General features: G+C 32.9%; 1 protein-coding gene across 1 annotated transcript; it reads left to right on the top strand.

The window, feature by feature from the left end:
* Window positions 1-1,468: 1,468 nt before the first annotated feature.
* Window positions 1,469-15,332, top strand: LOC120211762 (probable F-box protein At2g36090). The gene is made up of 3 exons (XM_039210241.1): window positions 1,469-1,562; window positions 5,017-5,200; window positions 14,184-15,332. The coding sequence occupies exons 1-3, from the start codon at window positions 1,469-1,471 to the stop codon at window positions 15,256-15,258; spliced, it is 1,353 nt and encodes a 450-aa protein (XP_039066172.1). The 3' UTR covers window positions 15,259-15,332.
* The last annotated feature ends 228 nt before the right edge of the window (window positions 15,333-15,560 follow it).

Raw genomic sequence — 15,560 nt, 5'->3', positions numbered from 1 at the left:
AAAAAACCACTCTCTGATCATCGTGTCTCTCCACATATTTGTTTTCTCTTTTTTATTCTAAGAAAACTACCCTCAAACGACGCATGCAAGCACAAAACGCGGTAAACATGTACCTTTGAAGAATCAAAATGGTGAGTTGTATTGATCTTCAAAAAGAAATACAAAGCCTTTTTTGTCTTTCTCTCTTGATTTTCCCTCTATATTTTGTTGTCCGAAAAACCGAAGGATTCCCCGTTTTCCTTTTTTTTCATCCCTCCCTTTCCTTTTTTTCTCTCCTCCTCCCCTTTTCTATGTTGTTGTATATCCTTGAAAAGGGGAGAGCCTTTTTGTGTTCTGTTGTTCTCAATTATTTTTTGTTGAGGAAAGAGATCATCCCTTTTTGTTTTCTTTTTCGTTATTCTCATTTGTTAAGGGGAGAAGATCTTACCCTTTTTCTGATATTTTATTTTTGTTTTCAGTTTTGCATGCGAAAGGAGAAGAAAATGTTGCATCTTTTTGGCATTTTATGGCAACCAAGGCTCCTTCCATCCACTGTCAAAACAGAGGGAGCAGTAGTGGTGGCAGCATGGGTGCGTAGATCCAGACGGCCGGCTACCTTGGGATGAAGCTAGACCATTGGATCCAATCGTTGACTGGATCCAAAAGTTGTAATGTGTCGAAGCCGACAATTGATTACCATAAGGGTGAAACCCTAAAATCATAAACAGTAGGCTATTAACATTTTTGGGCCTTCATTTACTGGGTCATCTGCTGTTTGGGTCGATATTTGGGCTTTGTTTTGTGAATTGGGCCTGCAAGATTAATAAAAATTAGTCTAATAATAATAATAACTCAAACAAAATGGGTGTCTACACTAATGTTCGAGTAACTTTTCGTTTTCACCACTGATGTTTCAAAAGTCAAAACTCGGTCACTAACGTTATCATTCGTTACAAATTGGTCACTCGACGTTAACAACTATTAACAGGCGTGAAAGAAAATACAGCTGGCATGTTAACTGTTTACATGGATTAGGTTGATTGGTTTGACCGCCATGTTTTTGAAACTTCAGTGGGAAAAACGAATACTTACTCAAATATTAGTTACCAACTGTGTAGTTTACCCTAATTAATAAAGGTATTTCATTTATCATTTTGAATTATTATTCTTCTTCCATATACTCATTTCTTCTTCTTCCATAAACTCATTTCTTCTTCTTCCATAAGCACATTTCTTTTTCTTCTATAAACCCATCAAGAGTTTAGCACCATCCTCTACCCATCATCCCTTAAATCCATAATCATAACTTCAAAACCACAACCATATCCCCAAAACAGCTACTGTAAATCATAAAGTCAATCCCCATGATCGAGAAACCTTTGGCATTAAGTGTTTATGATGCGATAATAAGTTGGAACGATGATATCATAGAAAAAATGAGGAAAAAAAAAAGGAAAATGGGACAATCAACAGAAGAAAAAAATGAAATATGGAGAAAATGAATAAACTTTACCTTTGGATTCTCGATGGTGGTGGCTCTGGTGGTCAGATGATGAATCCCAATGGTGAGGAGAAGCAAACGGGTGAGGAGACCAATATATCTCCATTTGGGCTCCATCCGACGATAGACGACAAAGATCGGGAGAAGAGAATCCAAAATCTCTATGGCTAGATATGGGGAGTTTGGGGCTTTTTCCGGCGATGTTATCAGCACTTCTGACTATTTTCGAAAGGCTAATTGGGTGTGGCTACTGGAGTGTTGATTATCGGAATGGCTAGCCCTCGTCAGAAGGCTGAGCAATGAGGTGAATTAATAAAAGAAATTAAAAAAAGAATATGAGAATCCCAAAGAAATTATAGTACAAAAAAGTAGAATGAAATTTAAGAATCTTTAGTTAATATAAACATTCCATGGGCAGCTTGTCGTTATTAAATTTATGGTGATTTTAATAAGAGCAATTCAAAAGTTGAGTAATTAAATTGAAAATTGTTAAAGTTTAGTGACCAACATAGAAGAGATAAGATAGTTGAGTAATGAATAGTGTAATTTACCCAATTTATAATAGCATTAAATTGAGGGTTGGCCTGCTTGACGTTCCATATCAATATGAATTAACAGAGCCGTTGGTCAATGACGAAAAACGTTAGTCAAAGGGTCACATTGAGTTATTTTTTTTAAATTCGAAGGTCAAATTGAGAGAAAAAATAAGACGAGAGTCACATTAGGTTTTTTTTAAAGTACAAGGACATGGGGTGCCCTTTTGTCTATTTTCTATAAATGGTATAATTTATCCTTTGGTCCTTCTTATTTACCTCCCATTCGAAAATCCCCTTTTATAGCCATTTCATCCCAAATTGCATCCAATTAGGCCTACATTTGACTTTAAAGATTCTAATTATGTACTCATCTCCGTCCATATACTTCTTAGGTCAACCCTTATGTGTTGACTCGGAAATCTAAGGCGTTACATGCTACACGCCACCTCTAGCAGCACTCTCAATATATCTATAAGGGGGACGAGAACAAAGATCAAAGGATTTCAATGATTCATTGTTTCTAATTACCTAAAAAGTAATTAAATTTTATGATTCATAACTTAAACTATTAATAACAAATATATATATATATAATATTTTTATTATAATTATATTAATTGTTTATATTTTTATTATAATTTAAGTTGATATATTTAATAGATTAAACTATAAATGAATTTAAAATAATATATTTTAAATTTGCAATATAATATCTACCTCAAAAGTATTTTTAAAATAAATACTAAACATTAAAATATTAAATTCAACTTTTCAAAATCACTTTTAAAATATTTTCTCACAGCATTTTCTTACTATACTCTTCAAAAATAATGTTAAACTGACCCTAAATGTTTAGGGTCCTCTTTTTTTTTAAGTCTTTTATAGGCATGCTAAACGACATCATTTTGCCCCTAACCTGTTTAGTGACCCGTGCACATATATAGGCCCATTGAGATTCGCGTGTTTTCGAAAGAAGGGGTAAATTGTACTCACGACCCCACCGCCTTTTCATCGAATACAAATTAGCCCTTTTCTTGATTTTTGCTTATTTGTAATTATGAGTTTAATTTCATATTAATTTGAATTCAATCCTATGTTATTTTGATTATTTTAATTTTGATATTTCTTTATTTTGGTTCATAAATTTATTTAATTTTAATTTATCCCTTGCCTTAATTTTATTTTTTAAGTTCGAGCATTTTTAAGTTTAGTTTCATTTTAATTTGGTCCTTTATTTAATTTTATATATTTATAATTTCAACACTTTAATTTATTATATTTACAGTTTGATCCTGAATTTACTTTTTGTATTTAATTCTAGCATTTATATTTCTATTTATTTCAATCCACCCCTTTAATTTAATTTAATTTAATTTAATTTAATTTAATTATTTTTGTTATTTTTCCTTATTATTAATTACTTTAATTTATGTTATTTTCAATTTTGTACCTTTAATTGATAACAACTTAGATTCTAATACATTTACATGAACGCTCGCACCCCTGACTTCGTCAGCGCTTAAACCTAAGTCTTCAATGAATAACAACAATTTTTTTACTACTGAGGTCGTTTAGTTCGTGTTTTTAATAAATTTAAAATAAGCTCATTTTTATATATATAATTACTTCATTAATTGAATTCGTATTCATTTTATATGTTATCGTTTTTATGTATTAATAACATTAAAGGCAATTCTATTTCAACTTGAAAATTAACGAGATATTGTCCAAAGTTACTTAATGATAATCTTCATTAATTATTCAAATTAAAATAACGTCCTTCTAAAAATAATATCCGAGTGAGTCGATTTATTTTTCGAGTTAAATCTAGTTTTATAAAATTCACTTAATTCATAATAAATTGGTACGAATAAAAGAATCATAACTTAAATATATATTCGAGTTTACAAGTTTCAAAAATTACACAACGTATGATTGAATACGTATTGGTTTTGGACGTTATGGTAAAACGTAAAAACTTAAAAGATCGACGACGAGATTAAAATTAATTTTTTAAAACCAAATATTTTTTATAAAAACATCGAAAACCATTCCATAAACTTAAAGATCATTCTGATCCAATCCTTATTAATTCTTTTATTCAATAATATCTGATTACAACTCAACAAATTTTGAATTCCATTAACACATAAATTAATAATTATATAATAAATAAATAGAATAAAAAGTATACATCAATCTCCTAACCATCCCGGACCGACTAATTAATATTGAAAATGTCTTTAACCCATCAAATCCAATTAATTGATTAATTTAGACATCACTTTTTTATTAGTTGGCGTTTAAAAATAACTTTCAACTGCTCATATTAAATATTTATATTATTGATATCTATAATGTTTAAACTCAAATCTTAAAAAAAATAATGATAATTCTTTTAAAAAACCATTTAATTCGTGCATTTACACATCACATCCTACTTTTTTTTTAAATCACTATTCATTCCATCATTTTCAAATCGGTGAGGCTTCAATTTATACATTGTCTTCTTCATCTTTCTTACTAAAAAAAATATTTGCCCCACATTCTCAAACTTCCACAACAAATATGAGAAATTTATAGTGAATTTGTATTTGTTGGTTGTCGGTCGATAATTTATAATATTCATAATAAAATATAAAATAATTAAACTTGTTTTTATTAGATGAGTCTTATTTAAACGATTCCATTATTATTATAATATTTAAAGATATATATAAATTCTTCCCGTTTGTAACAAAAAAAATAGATCTTCATATATATATATATCTCGTTTGTAACAGATATATATGTAATTTAATCTCATAAAAATTTAAAATATATCTTTGTCTTCATCTTTGATCAATAGACAATAACACGAACATTAATGATGGTTGTTACCATCTATATTTTTTTTCCTTTTATTTTTTATATCACATTTTATTTTTTAAATTTTTAATAATTTTATCTTTATAATATATTTTTTTTATGTCTTTTCTTTTGGCACATCATTCTTGTCAGCCACGACCATCGTTGTCGATGTCGTACTTGTCAGCTCCCTAGTCAGGCGTCGTTATTCTTGTGGTCGATTGGCCGTAGGGATCGCGTGGGGTCATATTTTACAGTGTCAAGGTTCGTCAGGGGGTTATGTCGATTGGCTCCTGCTTTGGTGGATTTTCATGGAGTTATTGGTCATCGAGTGGAGGTGAGATTGGTTAGAGGTTCGATGATGACAAAGGGTGGCGGTCAGCGCGAGTTTAGGAGTTGAAATTAGGGTTTTCAAATTTTGTTTTTTTTTTAAAAAACGAAATTTTTAGATTTTTTATAGAAAAAATATAATTTTAATTTTTTTGTTATGACAAGTTTCACTTAAAGAGACCTTTTAATGGTCGGGCGATAAACTTAAAGTGATAACGTTTGTAACGTTAGGAACATGGATCGGCTGAAAAAAAATTAGGCATTACTTTTGAAAACGGTATAGTTTGAGCACTTATTTCTATATTAAGCCTTTTTGGATTAAGATTTTTTTAATAGAGTTAGGTGATTACAAAGTAGTATATATTTAGTATTTTTCTTAATTAATGATAATGCATACACACATTATAAACGTAACTGCTCAAACTCAAAATCTTTAATAAAATAATATTCTTTTTTATCACTAAAATCACTAATTAACACCTTTATTATACCTGGTATAAATAATCTGAGAAGGAAGACTTAAAAGAACGTTATTGGAGTAAATAATCCGACATATGGTCAAGTTGGCATGCAATTTCCTTCAACGTTAATCCTTGTTATTTCTAATATTTATTTGACCCCTAAGATAAACAATTGTTCAATATGATATATTTTTGACCCCTAAGTTAAACAATTTGACAAAAAATAATTATCTTCCTAATACGTCAGCTCGTAATAGATAATTAACTAATTAATTAATATAATACATCATAAAATAGTTAGAAAAACTTCAAGTAGAAAGGTTCTATTTAGAAGACAAATGAAAATGACGTTTTTTAAAATTATCTTCGTATATGATACAATTTCAACTCAAAATGATTTTTCATTTTTACTCTCAGTTCCAAAGGTTTCATCCTGACTAATTTAGATCGACTCTGATCACATATTTGACTTTGATGTGTGAGTCTTTTAACGGAGATTTTCTGCATACACAGACTCTTTTGCTTAAGAGATATTAAACTGGTTATCACTTAAAACTAACCTTGTTGATAACTCAAAATGACTTTTTAAAGAATATTTTTTGTGAAATTCGTTGGATATAATTTATTTTCATAATTATTAATTTTCTAACTGAAGTGCAGTAATAAAATTTATATAATTTTTTTAATCGACACAAGTCACATAATGTAATATTTATTCATGTAAATTTATATAAATATGATGGCGTATTTTCTATTAAAACAGTGGGGTCAAACTTAGTGTATTGATTAAATTATCATCAAACAACAAAATGCTTTCGTTGGATTTGGTGCTTTTAGAAGCCTTCTAGAGCTTTACCAAAGCAGTTATGGACAAACTAAATAAAAAAATTGTAATGGTTTTGCATATTTGATAAAAAAATATATAAGAATAAATTTTTAATTAATATTTTTTTAAAAATATCGATAATTATAATAAAATAATATATATATATATATATATATATAACATTTTTCTAATTTGGGTAATTACATGGTAGTATATGTTTGAAAAAGTCACAACCATTTGACAATGAACGTGTAAACACTCATGTTGGTATCGTGTTCGAATTCGAGATCTCTAGAGAAAACAAATATCTCTTAACCATTGAGATCGCTTGACTCGTACATGTGTATAAAATATACATGACAAAAGGGAGGGTATTTTCTAATGAGAGTGTAATAATGAGTTTTTATTTTTATTTTAAAAGATTTTATTATTTATTTTGTTATTATGACTTAAATTTAGGTTTTTAAATAATTTTACAAATGAAATTAATATGAAATTAACTTATAATATTAATTTAATATTAGTACGTGCAAAATGTGTGATATTTTTTTATTAATATAAGGTGATTATAATGTAATATATGTTCTAAATATCTTTAATCATTTGACGATAAAAACTCAATTATACTTGACATCATTCATTTAACAACGAAAGTAGCTTAGTTCGTGTAACAAGTGACATTTTTAATCGATCTACTTGTGGAAAAAAGAATTTGAACCGAAAACGACCTCAAACATTATGGGCACTAAATCATAGATAATTATCATGTATACTTGAAATGAATTTTTTTTAAGCTCTACAAATAATTTATCCTTTTATTATTTTAAGTTCTACTTAAAAAATAAAATAAATAAATTAGACACAACATATAGTTTTAATCCGTTTATAAAGTTATAAAAAAATCACTGTTATTTTATCAAATGATTATTCTTAAATAAATAATTAATTAAAAATGAAATACAAAGACTAATAATTGTTAAAATTTAAAGCATTTGTTATAAATTGCGACAGAATGTACCAACGTAAAATAGGGGCATTTTTACCCAAAAATCATCCTGACAGGTTTTAATTACCTGTCAGACACTATTTTAAAAAATTTACCGATTCAATACTTTTTATAGAAAGGCGTGGGTGATGATTTGTGCCTTATCTGAGTTGGTGCAACATCAAGGTAAGATGTGGATCATCATCCTCTACTTTCTGGAGGTCTGACACGCGTCAGAAAGGTGCAGATCATCATCTGCGTCTTTCAATTAAATTTCAATCGTTCATACTCCCCCATTAATTACCCCATCCGGCCAAACCCTTCCCCCATTCCTATAAATACCCTCTCTTTCCTTCATTCAAACACACCAAAATTCTAAATCCTCTCAAAACCCAAACCCTTTTAAAGTTTAAACCCAGTCAATATTTAGAAGGTAAAATATTATACTATTTTATAATTAATTAATAGTTTATTATTTTATTAAATTGTATTATATTTACTTTTTATTATTTTTTACAGTTATAAAATGAAAGGTGGTCTGTTTCGTTTAGATGAACATCATATCTCGAGACATTTTGCTAATACGGTAATATTTTTAATTCTATTTTAAATTTAATTATTGATAATATTTTATTTATTTACTTTTTTAGTATTAGTTTATATATTAATTTCTATAATATTTATTGAATTAGGAGAGAGACCGTATATTAGATCCTTTTATCCGTAATCTTAAGTTAGAGATATCAACCCGTGTCTGGCCGTATTTAGTCGAGACTAGATTCGATTACATAGCCATATACGAAAGGCACTGTAACGTAGAATCGAACCTGATTTCTGCATTGGTCGAGCGGTGGAGACCGGAGACATACACATTTCATCTTCTGTGCGGAGAGTGCACGATTACACTGGAAGATGTTTCCATGCACTTGGGGCTTCCGGTAGATGGAGATGTGCTTTGTGGGGTGACGCACGGTGACTGGCATTTATTGTGCTAGGAGTATCTTGGAGGTGTCGCGCCTAATTTTAATGGTGGTCAATCTCATTAAATTGGTTGGATGAAACTTTTAAGCGTTTGAGTAGGGACGCCTCGGAGGAGCAGGTAAAAATGTATGCACGAACATGCATACTACAACTGATAGGAGGTTTATGATGTCGAACAAATCACGTAACCGAGTTCACTAATATGGCTGTGTCACCTCGCCGATTTTCATCTGGCTGACACATTGAGTTGGGACTCGGTAGTGTTGGCATTTCTTTATAGGGAAATGTGTCGAGCTACTGACTATAGGAAAAATGTTATCAGTGGATGTCTCATTCTGCTGCAGTCTTGGGCATGGTATCACATGCCCTTTTTATGTTTGGTTGTGAAGAACCTGTTGGTATTCCTGTTATTGTTGATATAATTACAATATTGATTTCGTATATTAATAATTTTATCTAGTCTATAATAAAAATTATTTCATTGAATAGGTGGTCTACTGCAAGGAAAGATCATTGGGATTTACTTGATGAATTACAATCAATTAGGTTACTCATTGATCAGAATGCTGACACAGAGATATGTATTTAAATAATAAAATATTTTTTTTATTATCATTATATAATTAGATTATTATTTTGATAAGAATTATATATATTTGTTTTAGTTTGAATGAGCTCCTTATTGTACTGAAGAGTTATGGATTTACATACCACATGACTTAAGGGGCCTATTAGATGTTTGGATGGCGATGGTCCCTTTTATCTGGTATGCGATTGTCGAGTGGCATCCAACTGATCGTTTGCTCCGACAATTTGGTTTTGTATAATCAATTCCGGAAGCACCTCAAAATCTTGATGAGTTGTATAGCACCGATCGACGCGACAAAAAAATGTGGACTGGCTGTTAAAGCATTATGAGTGGGTCATGATATGAGAGGATCGACGTGGGCACATTCCCCGTAGAGAACTCATTTATGTAGACCATTTGACAGTTACAGGTGGTTATTACGAATGGTTTAACAGGAACAGGAAATCGTTCTTACTTTCCGAGGAAGCATGAGGTGTGAGCATTCATCGACGTCGATAGAGACTTCTATCATCACAACTCTATCATCCCTGACTCGTGGACGGAGAGCAGACACTCCCGATTTGTCCTCACCTGTAGCATTAGAACCTTCACAGTAGTCATCGTCTATATCGATGTACACTCTGCAACTGTTTCAGATGGCTCTGTAACCATATCAGATACCGTAACCATCGTTTCCATACCATATGTCACACCGTCATAGAGTTATATGACCTCTCTTGGAGGATATTATGATTCTATATTTGTATATCCAACTTGAGGTTCATATACTGGTTATTTGGTGGGTCTAGCTTCACCACTGATGGTCGCCGCACAGACACCTCCTGTACAGTTTTCTCACTCATAAATGTTGGTCTTTTCTCAGTTTTCCTAGTTTTTTATGAGCGGTGGTATAGTCAGTCATACACCTTCAGGGTCCTTATTCTATAGAGGTGTTACATTGTCATTCGTTTCTTATCAATAAAATGTATCTTCTCCTGATGATGATGACGGTGACAATGATAATGATGATGATGGTGGTGGTGGTGGTAGTAGTGGTGGTGGTGGTAGTAGTGGTGGTGATGATGATGATGATGATGATAAGAGTGAGGAGTCAGAACAAGTTATACGAAGACATCCTCTTTGAGACAGACAGCCACTGCCATGTGGAACACATTCAAGACGCATGCATCGATAGATTCATACATTTAATTATAATTGTATTTAATTTTTATTTACAAATAACTATAATTTTTTAATTATTTACCTTTTATTACTTAATTTATTTTGTTAATTTTGTTTATTACTTAATTCAAGCGAATGGTTTTATCATTTAGTGTTTTTTAATCGCTTTTATTGTATCGTTTTCTTGTTTAATTAATCGGTGATGATCAAATGACATTAACTTAAAGTAAATGAAAATTAAATTACAGAAACTTATCTTTCTTAAACAACAACTACATTAAGCACAACATCAATAGTTACTTGACGACAAAAGAGATAAACAGTTTTTCCTACTGTGTCCTAGGTTTCTACAATGTCCACATATTTTGTTTTCTCTTAACGTTTCTCGATTATCCATATCACAATGAATTCGAGTGGATTTTGGATGACCGAGATCCCTCAATAAAGATGTATATGGTACAATCAGAAGTCAATTTTGAACCTTATCAGGGTCTTTCTCATTACTTATGGGGGAAACTCAAATTCATATACCTTAAACACTTCTGATAGAAGGTATGCGGGATCTACAAAACGATTATAGTCTTGATGCGTATACGAGCAAACTACTATAACATGAGTGCATGGATACTTCAGAGCTTGTAAAAACCACAGTCTTACCATCTGTCTCGTAGATTAACTCTGAACGAGTTAGCTTGAATCCCTTGAAGAGGTCGCGGGATCTCTGTGAATGAAACAATTCATGGGTTCTAGAGAATCTTGTTACAGACGTTCCATTTGATGTAACAATTCTTTTTTGTATATCTGTAACTAATCTAGGGTAATAGACATGATCGTTTTGCATCCAGGTTTGAGCTTGTCCCCCGAGCTTAGCAAAAAGCGTTCCCAAACGAAAATATGGCTTTTTACCAAAGCTCTTACTAGCAAATAACGTGCCCTCTTTAAGGTCGAATTGATAGTCTCAGTCAAGTTGGTCATCATGTGTCCATATCGATATTCACCATTATATGCATTTGTCCACATTTCTTTATTGATGAGGCTGATGTAATCGTATCCTTCCTTGTTTTTTCCTTACAACTCTTGAAGCATTGACTCAAATGTTTGAGGTAGTAGTTCGTAACCTGAGTATCAAATGTAGAACTTACAAACTTTGTTTCTATAAAAAATGAAAATGATTAACAAAAAAATAACATTTTAACATACCCATGCGCACAAGTAATTGGCGCTCATCATTCTTCTTGAACCTTCCATGATAGTTTGCAGCAATGTGTCGAACATAGTACTTATATTGGACATAGGGTGGTTGCCACAATGGACCCAAAGATTCCATTGCTACTTTGATTCCAGCTCTGCAATCTGAAATGACACATATTTTTCTCGTGTGATAACATGTAAGCGTAAGTTTCGAAGGAAAAAAGCCCAAGAATCTGTATCTTATCCTTTAATAAAGGAAAAACAACTTGAATTATGTTGCGATTACCATCTTGGACAACTGCCAATAGTAAAAATTGTTTGAATTTTTCGTACAAGAATGTCCCGTCGATTTGGACCATGGACTTGCAGTATTTCACAACATTTATGCACTATCGGTAAGTCTAAAAAAGCCGATAGAATTGACATCGATCGCGAAGCACTCGATCATTGTGGTATGCATGGTAAGTTTCAAAGTCCATAATTGTCCCATGATTCAATATGCGCACCACCCTAAACCAACTTGGTAGTTCGTTGTACGATGCATCTCATTCGCCATGAAGTTTTATAATGGCATTTTGCTTTGTATTCCATACTTTCTTGTATGAGACAGTATACCCATACTGCGATTGTATAGCTAAAATCAACATAACAATAGCTATATGGAAACTTGTTTTTACCATGGGCATGATGGCTTGGCATATCATGTTGGAGTCCAAGTTGGGATGATCCTGGTTGATCCCTCCAGCATAGCATGTGTGAGGACCGTTGTATATTTTCAGTTCCCATAAATTTTTTTCCTCTTCCTCTTCGATAAGCGAACCATCCAATTGCATCCGTTATCACGTTGTAAACAGTGGCATACATACTTTTCGGTGGTAGAGTGGTCGATTCTGGACTGAATAAAATTATGAATATTGTAATTCTTAATTGCCATTTTCGCTTATTCTTTGCATGAAAACTCCATTCCTTTATATAACTCACCATCATTGACTGATGAGTTAAATCCATAGTCACCGATATTAGGCATATCCGTAAATTCTGGCTCGTACATTGCACCATAGTCATCTTCATACATGTGTGCTGGAGGTTCAGTGTGTACCTTATTTGTGAGAACTTCCTCGACATCATCATCATCAGAGTCTATGTTGAACTACGGTGATTTTAGGTGAACGAATAGTCTAATCTCAGCACCATCCCACTTGGCTCACGAAGAGGTTCTTCTGGTGGAGATGAGGGTTCCTCTACGTTGTCGACATTTAGGTCGAACAAGTTGGTAGTTGCATGCCTTCCCCTTGAACTTGAAGGAATCTCGACATTGAGGTCGAAAAAGCTTGCCGTTAAATTCCTCCTCCTGGAGCTTGAAGGTATCGTGTCAAATGGGTATTGCACAGATTGTTGCATCGAGGGCATCTCCATATTCAGGTCAAAGATTTGGCAGATGAATGTCTTCCCCTTGAATTGGACGTGATGTTTCTATACGGATTATTTGTGGACCCACTTCGGTACAGACCGTAAGAAGTTGCTGATGAATGTCTCATCATTGAACTTGATGGGATGACACAATGATGCGGATTTCCCATTATGGTATTAAAATCATTACACAATACTGTAGTTGGGATGTCCACTTGATCTGCTTATTGAGCCAACCCATAGTAGGAGCATAATGACATACCACGAACAACACATACTTCAACAAATTTTGCATACATCTCTGTATCGGCGTCTGAATAATGATTTTGAGAATCAACCATCATTGCAACATCGTAATCGTTCAATAGTTCGAATGTTGTATAAGTTAACGGAAATACCAATGTTGGAAATCTGTTGAAGCGGTGACATTCTTCTAGTACTTCCAACATAAACCTTTTTTGAAATATTCGTTATCTACTCCTAAAGAGTTATGTTTCTCTTGAATAGTATTTGACAGAATGATTTTATCAGAACACGATGCCGGTTTCATCTTCCCGAATTTCTCCATCATATTAAACAATAGTTGAAATACGCGTCATTCTGAGAGTTTGAAAGATTAACAATCTTATATCTGTAAAAATAATAGTTGAAATACGCCTAACTATATAAATAATATATGAATTCAAATATAACCTAATAAAAAAATTAAAAATTTTAACAATAATTTAAATAATAAAATTTTATATTGTTACCGTATCGGCAAAAATATCTGGACGTATGATCCTACTTTCTAATTTTACAACTGAAAAAAATAATTAAAAAATAATTAGTACAATATTTTTTTCAAATAATCATATATAAAATAAATATAATATATTAAAAATTACCTTAAAACAAAATATCGATCGAACTGGTCAAGCAAATATAGGAAGAACTGGTGAAGTAAATATAGGAAGAATTGAATTTGTGATTTTTAAGGTTGAAGGAGGTGTTATTTATAGGCGAGGGGATAGTTTAAAGGTCGAGAAAATCGAAATCAATAATGAAAGGTGCGGATCACCATCTGCGCCTTACAAGAACGTGTTAGGCCTCCAGAAAGGAGCGGATCATCATCCGCATCTTTGTGTAAAAGGTGTTAGATCAATAATATTTTTTAAAATAGTGTCGGACAGATAATTAAAATCTTAAGTTGATTTTTTTGGTAAAATCGGCTAAAATAGGAAGGCAGAGTCAACGGAGCAGCTAGAACATAATTATTAGTAAAACAAAGGGTATTTATGTTATTTTATTTTTTTTGAGAATGGGTACTTTTGTTATTAATTGAAAAAGAAAGGGCAATTCCTCATTTCTTGCACTGCCTTCCTCCTATATAATCCTCTGCTCCAGACAGACCCGCTGTTTTTTAATTGAAAACACGAACACTATGGCCGGCTCATCTACATCGCCACCAGTACAGGTACGCTGCACACCCGGCATCACCACCGTTGATGAGAACAATTTTGCAGCAATTTCTATTGTCCATCAAGACATCATAGAGACCCACATATTGACCCGGCTTGACGGCCCGACTCTCGCATCCGCCTCCTGCGCCTCTACCCACCTCCTTGCACTCGTATCGCAGGAAAACCTCTGGACCAACATCTGCCTCTCCACGTGGCCTTCCATCGACTCTCCACGTGTAAGACACGTCATCTCTAGTTTCCACCACAGCTTCCGCTCCTTCTTCTCTGACGCGTTCCCATTAGCCATCGAACCCGCGATCTCAGGAGACTTGTCGGAAAATCCTAACCTTCCATCGGAATTAATCTCGGCCGTTGATGTTTATTACAAGGAGGAGTTGATTTTCAGTAAAGTCATCGAAACGGAAACCGTAAGCGCTTGGTTCAACAGCTCGCCGTTTCGGGTGGATTTATTGGATCCGAAAGAAGCGGTTTCGACCCGGATACCAAACTCGGACAAGGACGACACGTGTCGGGATCTGGAGGAAGATATGGAGTTAAGCTGGATCATGATTGATCCAACCGGAAAACGGGCGATGAATCTCTCGAGTCAAAGACCGGTGACCGTACATCGACACTGGTTGAGCGGGGAGGTGCACGTGAAGTTCGCGTCGGTAATAGGCGGAGGAGGAAACGGAGCAGCGACGGAGTGGGTGCAGTGCGGGGTGGTGGTCACGTGCGGGGGGTCAATGGGAGGGGAGATGCACGTGAGAGAGGTGAGTTTACAGTTGGAGGACATGGATGGAATGTACCTTAATGGGAAGGACAGTTTAGGAATTTTGAAGAGAGGATTGGAGGGCAAAAGGGGAAAAGGGAAGAGGAAGAAGGAAGTGGAGGACTTTTTGGAAAGGAAAAGAGAAAGAAAAGAGTGGAGAACGAAGAGGGAAGGGACTTTAGATATGCTTTGCGTTGCGTTTGGGGTTTCGGCGTTTGCTTATTCCGCCTTGTTTTTTTTAAGATAAAAAATTTCAACATGTAAAACTCCATTAAAGTATTAACCTGTAAATGAAGAAATTGAACAAATTCCATCCTAAAAATCACACTGGTTATTTATAATTTAGTCTAAGGAGTCTTGTAAATAAAAAATTAATAGGGTGAAGTACATATTGAGTACTTAAACTATCATTTTTATTTCGTTTTAGTTCCTAAATTTTTATTTTTTTTAAAAAAAAATCATACTTAACATTTATTTATTGTTTTATTTTAGTACCATGTCGTTAAAAATTTAGGTACTAAAATGAAACAAAAAGTAAAGATTATGTAT

This window comes from Hibiscus syriacus, unplaced genomic scaffold, assembly GCF_006381635.1.
Source record: "Hibiscus syriacus cultivar Baekdansim isolate YM2019G1 unplaced genomic scaffold, ASM638163v2 tig00109983_pilon, whole genome shotgun sequence".
NCBI classification, from domain to species: Eukaryota; Viridiplantae; Streptophyta; class Magnoliopsida; order Malvales; family Malvaceae; genus Hibiscus; species Hibiscus syriacus.
Note: the sequence above shows the minus strand (reverse complement) of the source record. Positions and strands in the feature narration are given on the sequence as shown.

What these genes read in the sequence shown, in the direction of transcription:
- LOC120211762 (XM_039210241.1), top strand. Translation starts at nt 1,469, where the DNA reads ATGGAGAAAATGAATAAACTTTACCTTTGGATTCTCGATGGTGGTGGC. An exon ending in TGGTGAGGAGAAGCAAACGG is followed by an intron (nt 1,563 to 5,016) that starts GTGAGGAGACCA and finishes CATTCTTGTCAG; the next exon opens with CCACGACCATCGTTGTCGAT. An exon ending in TTATTGGTCATCGAGTGGAG is followed by an intron (nt 5,201 to 14,183) that starts GTGAGATTGGTT and finishes CCTCTGCTCCAG; the next exon opens with ACAGACCCGCTGTTTTTTAA.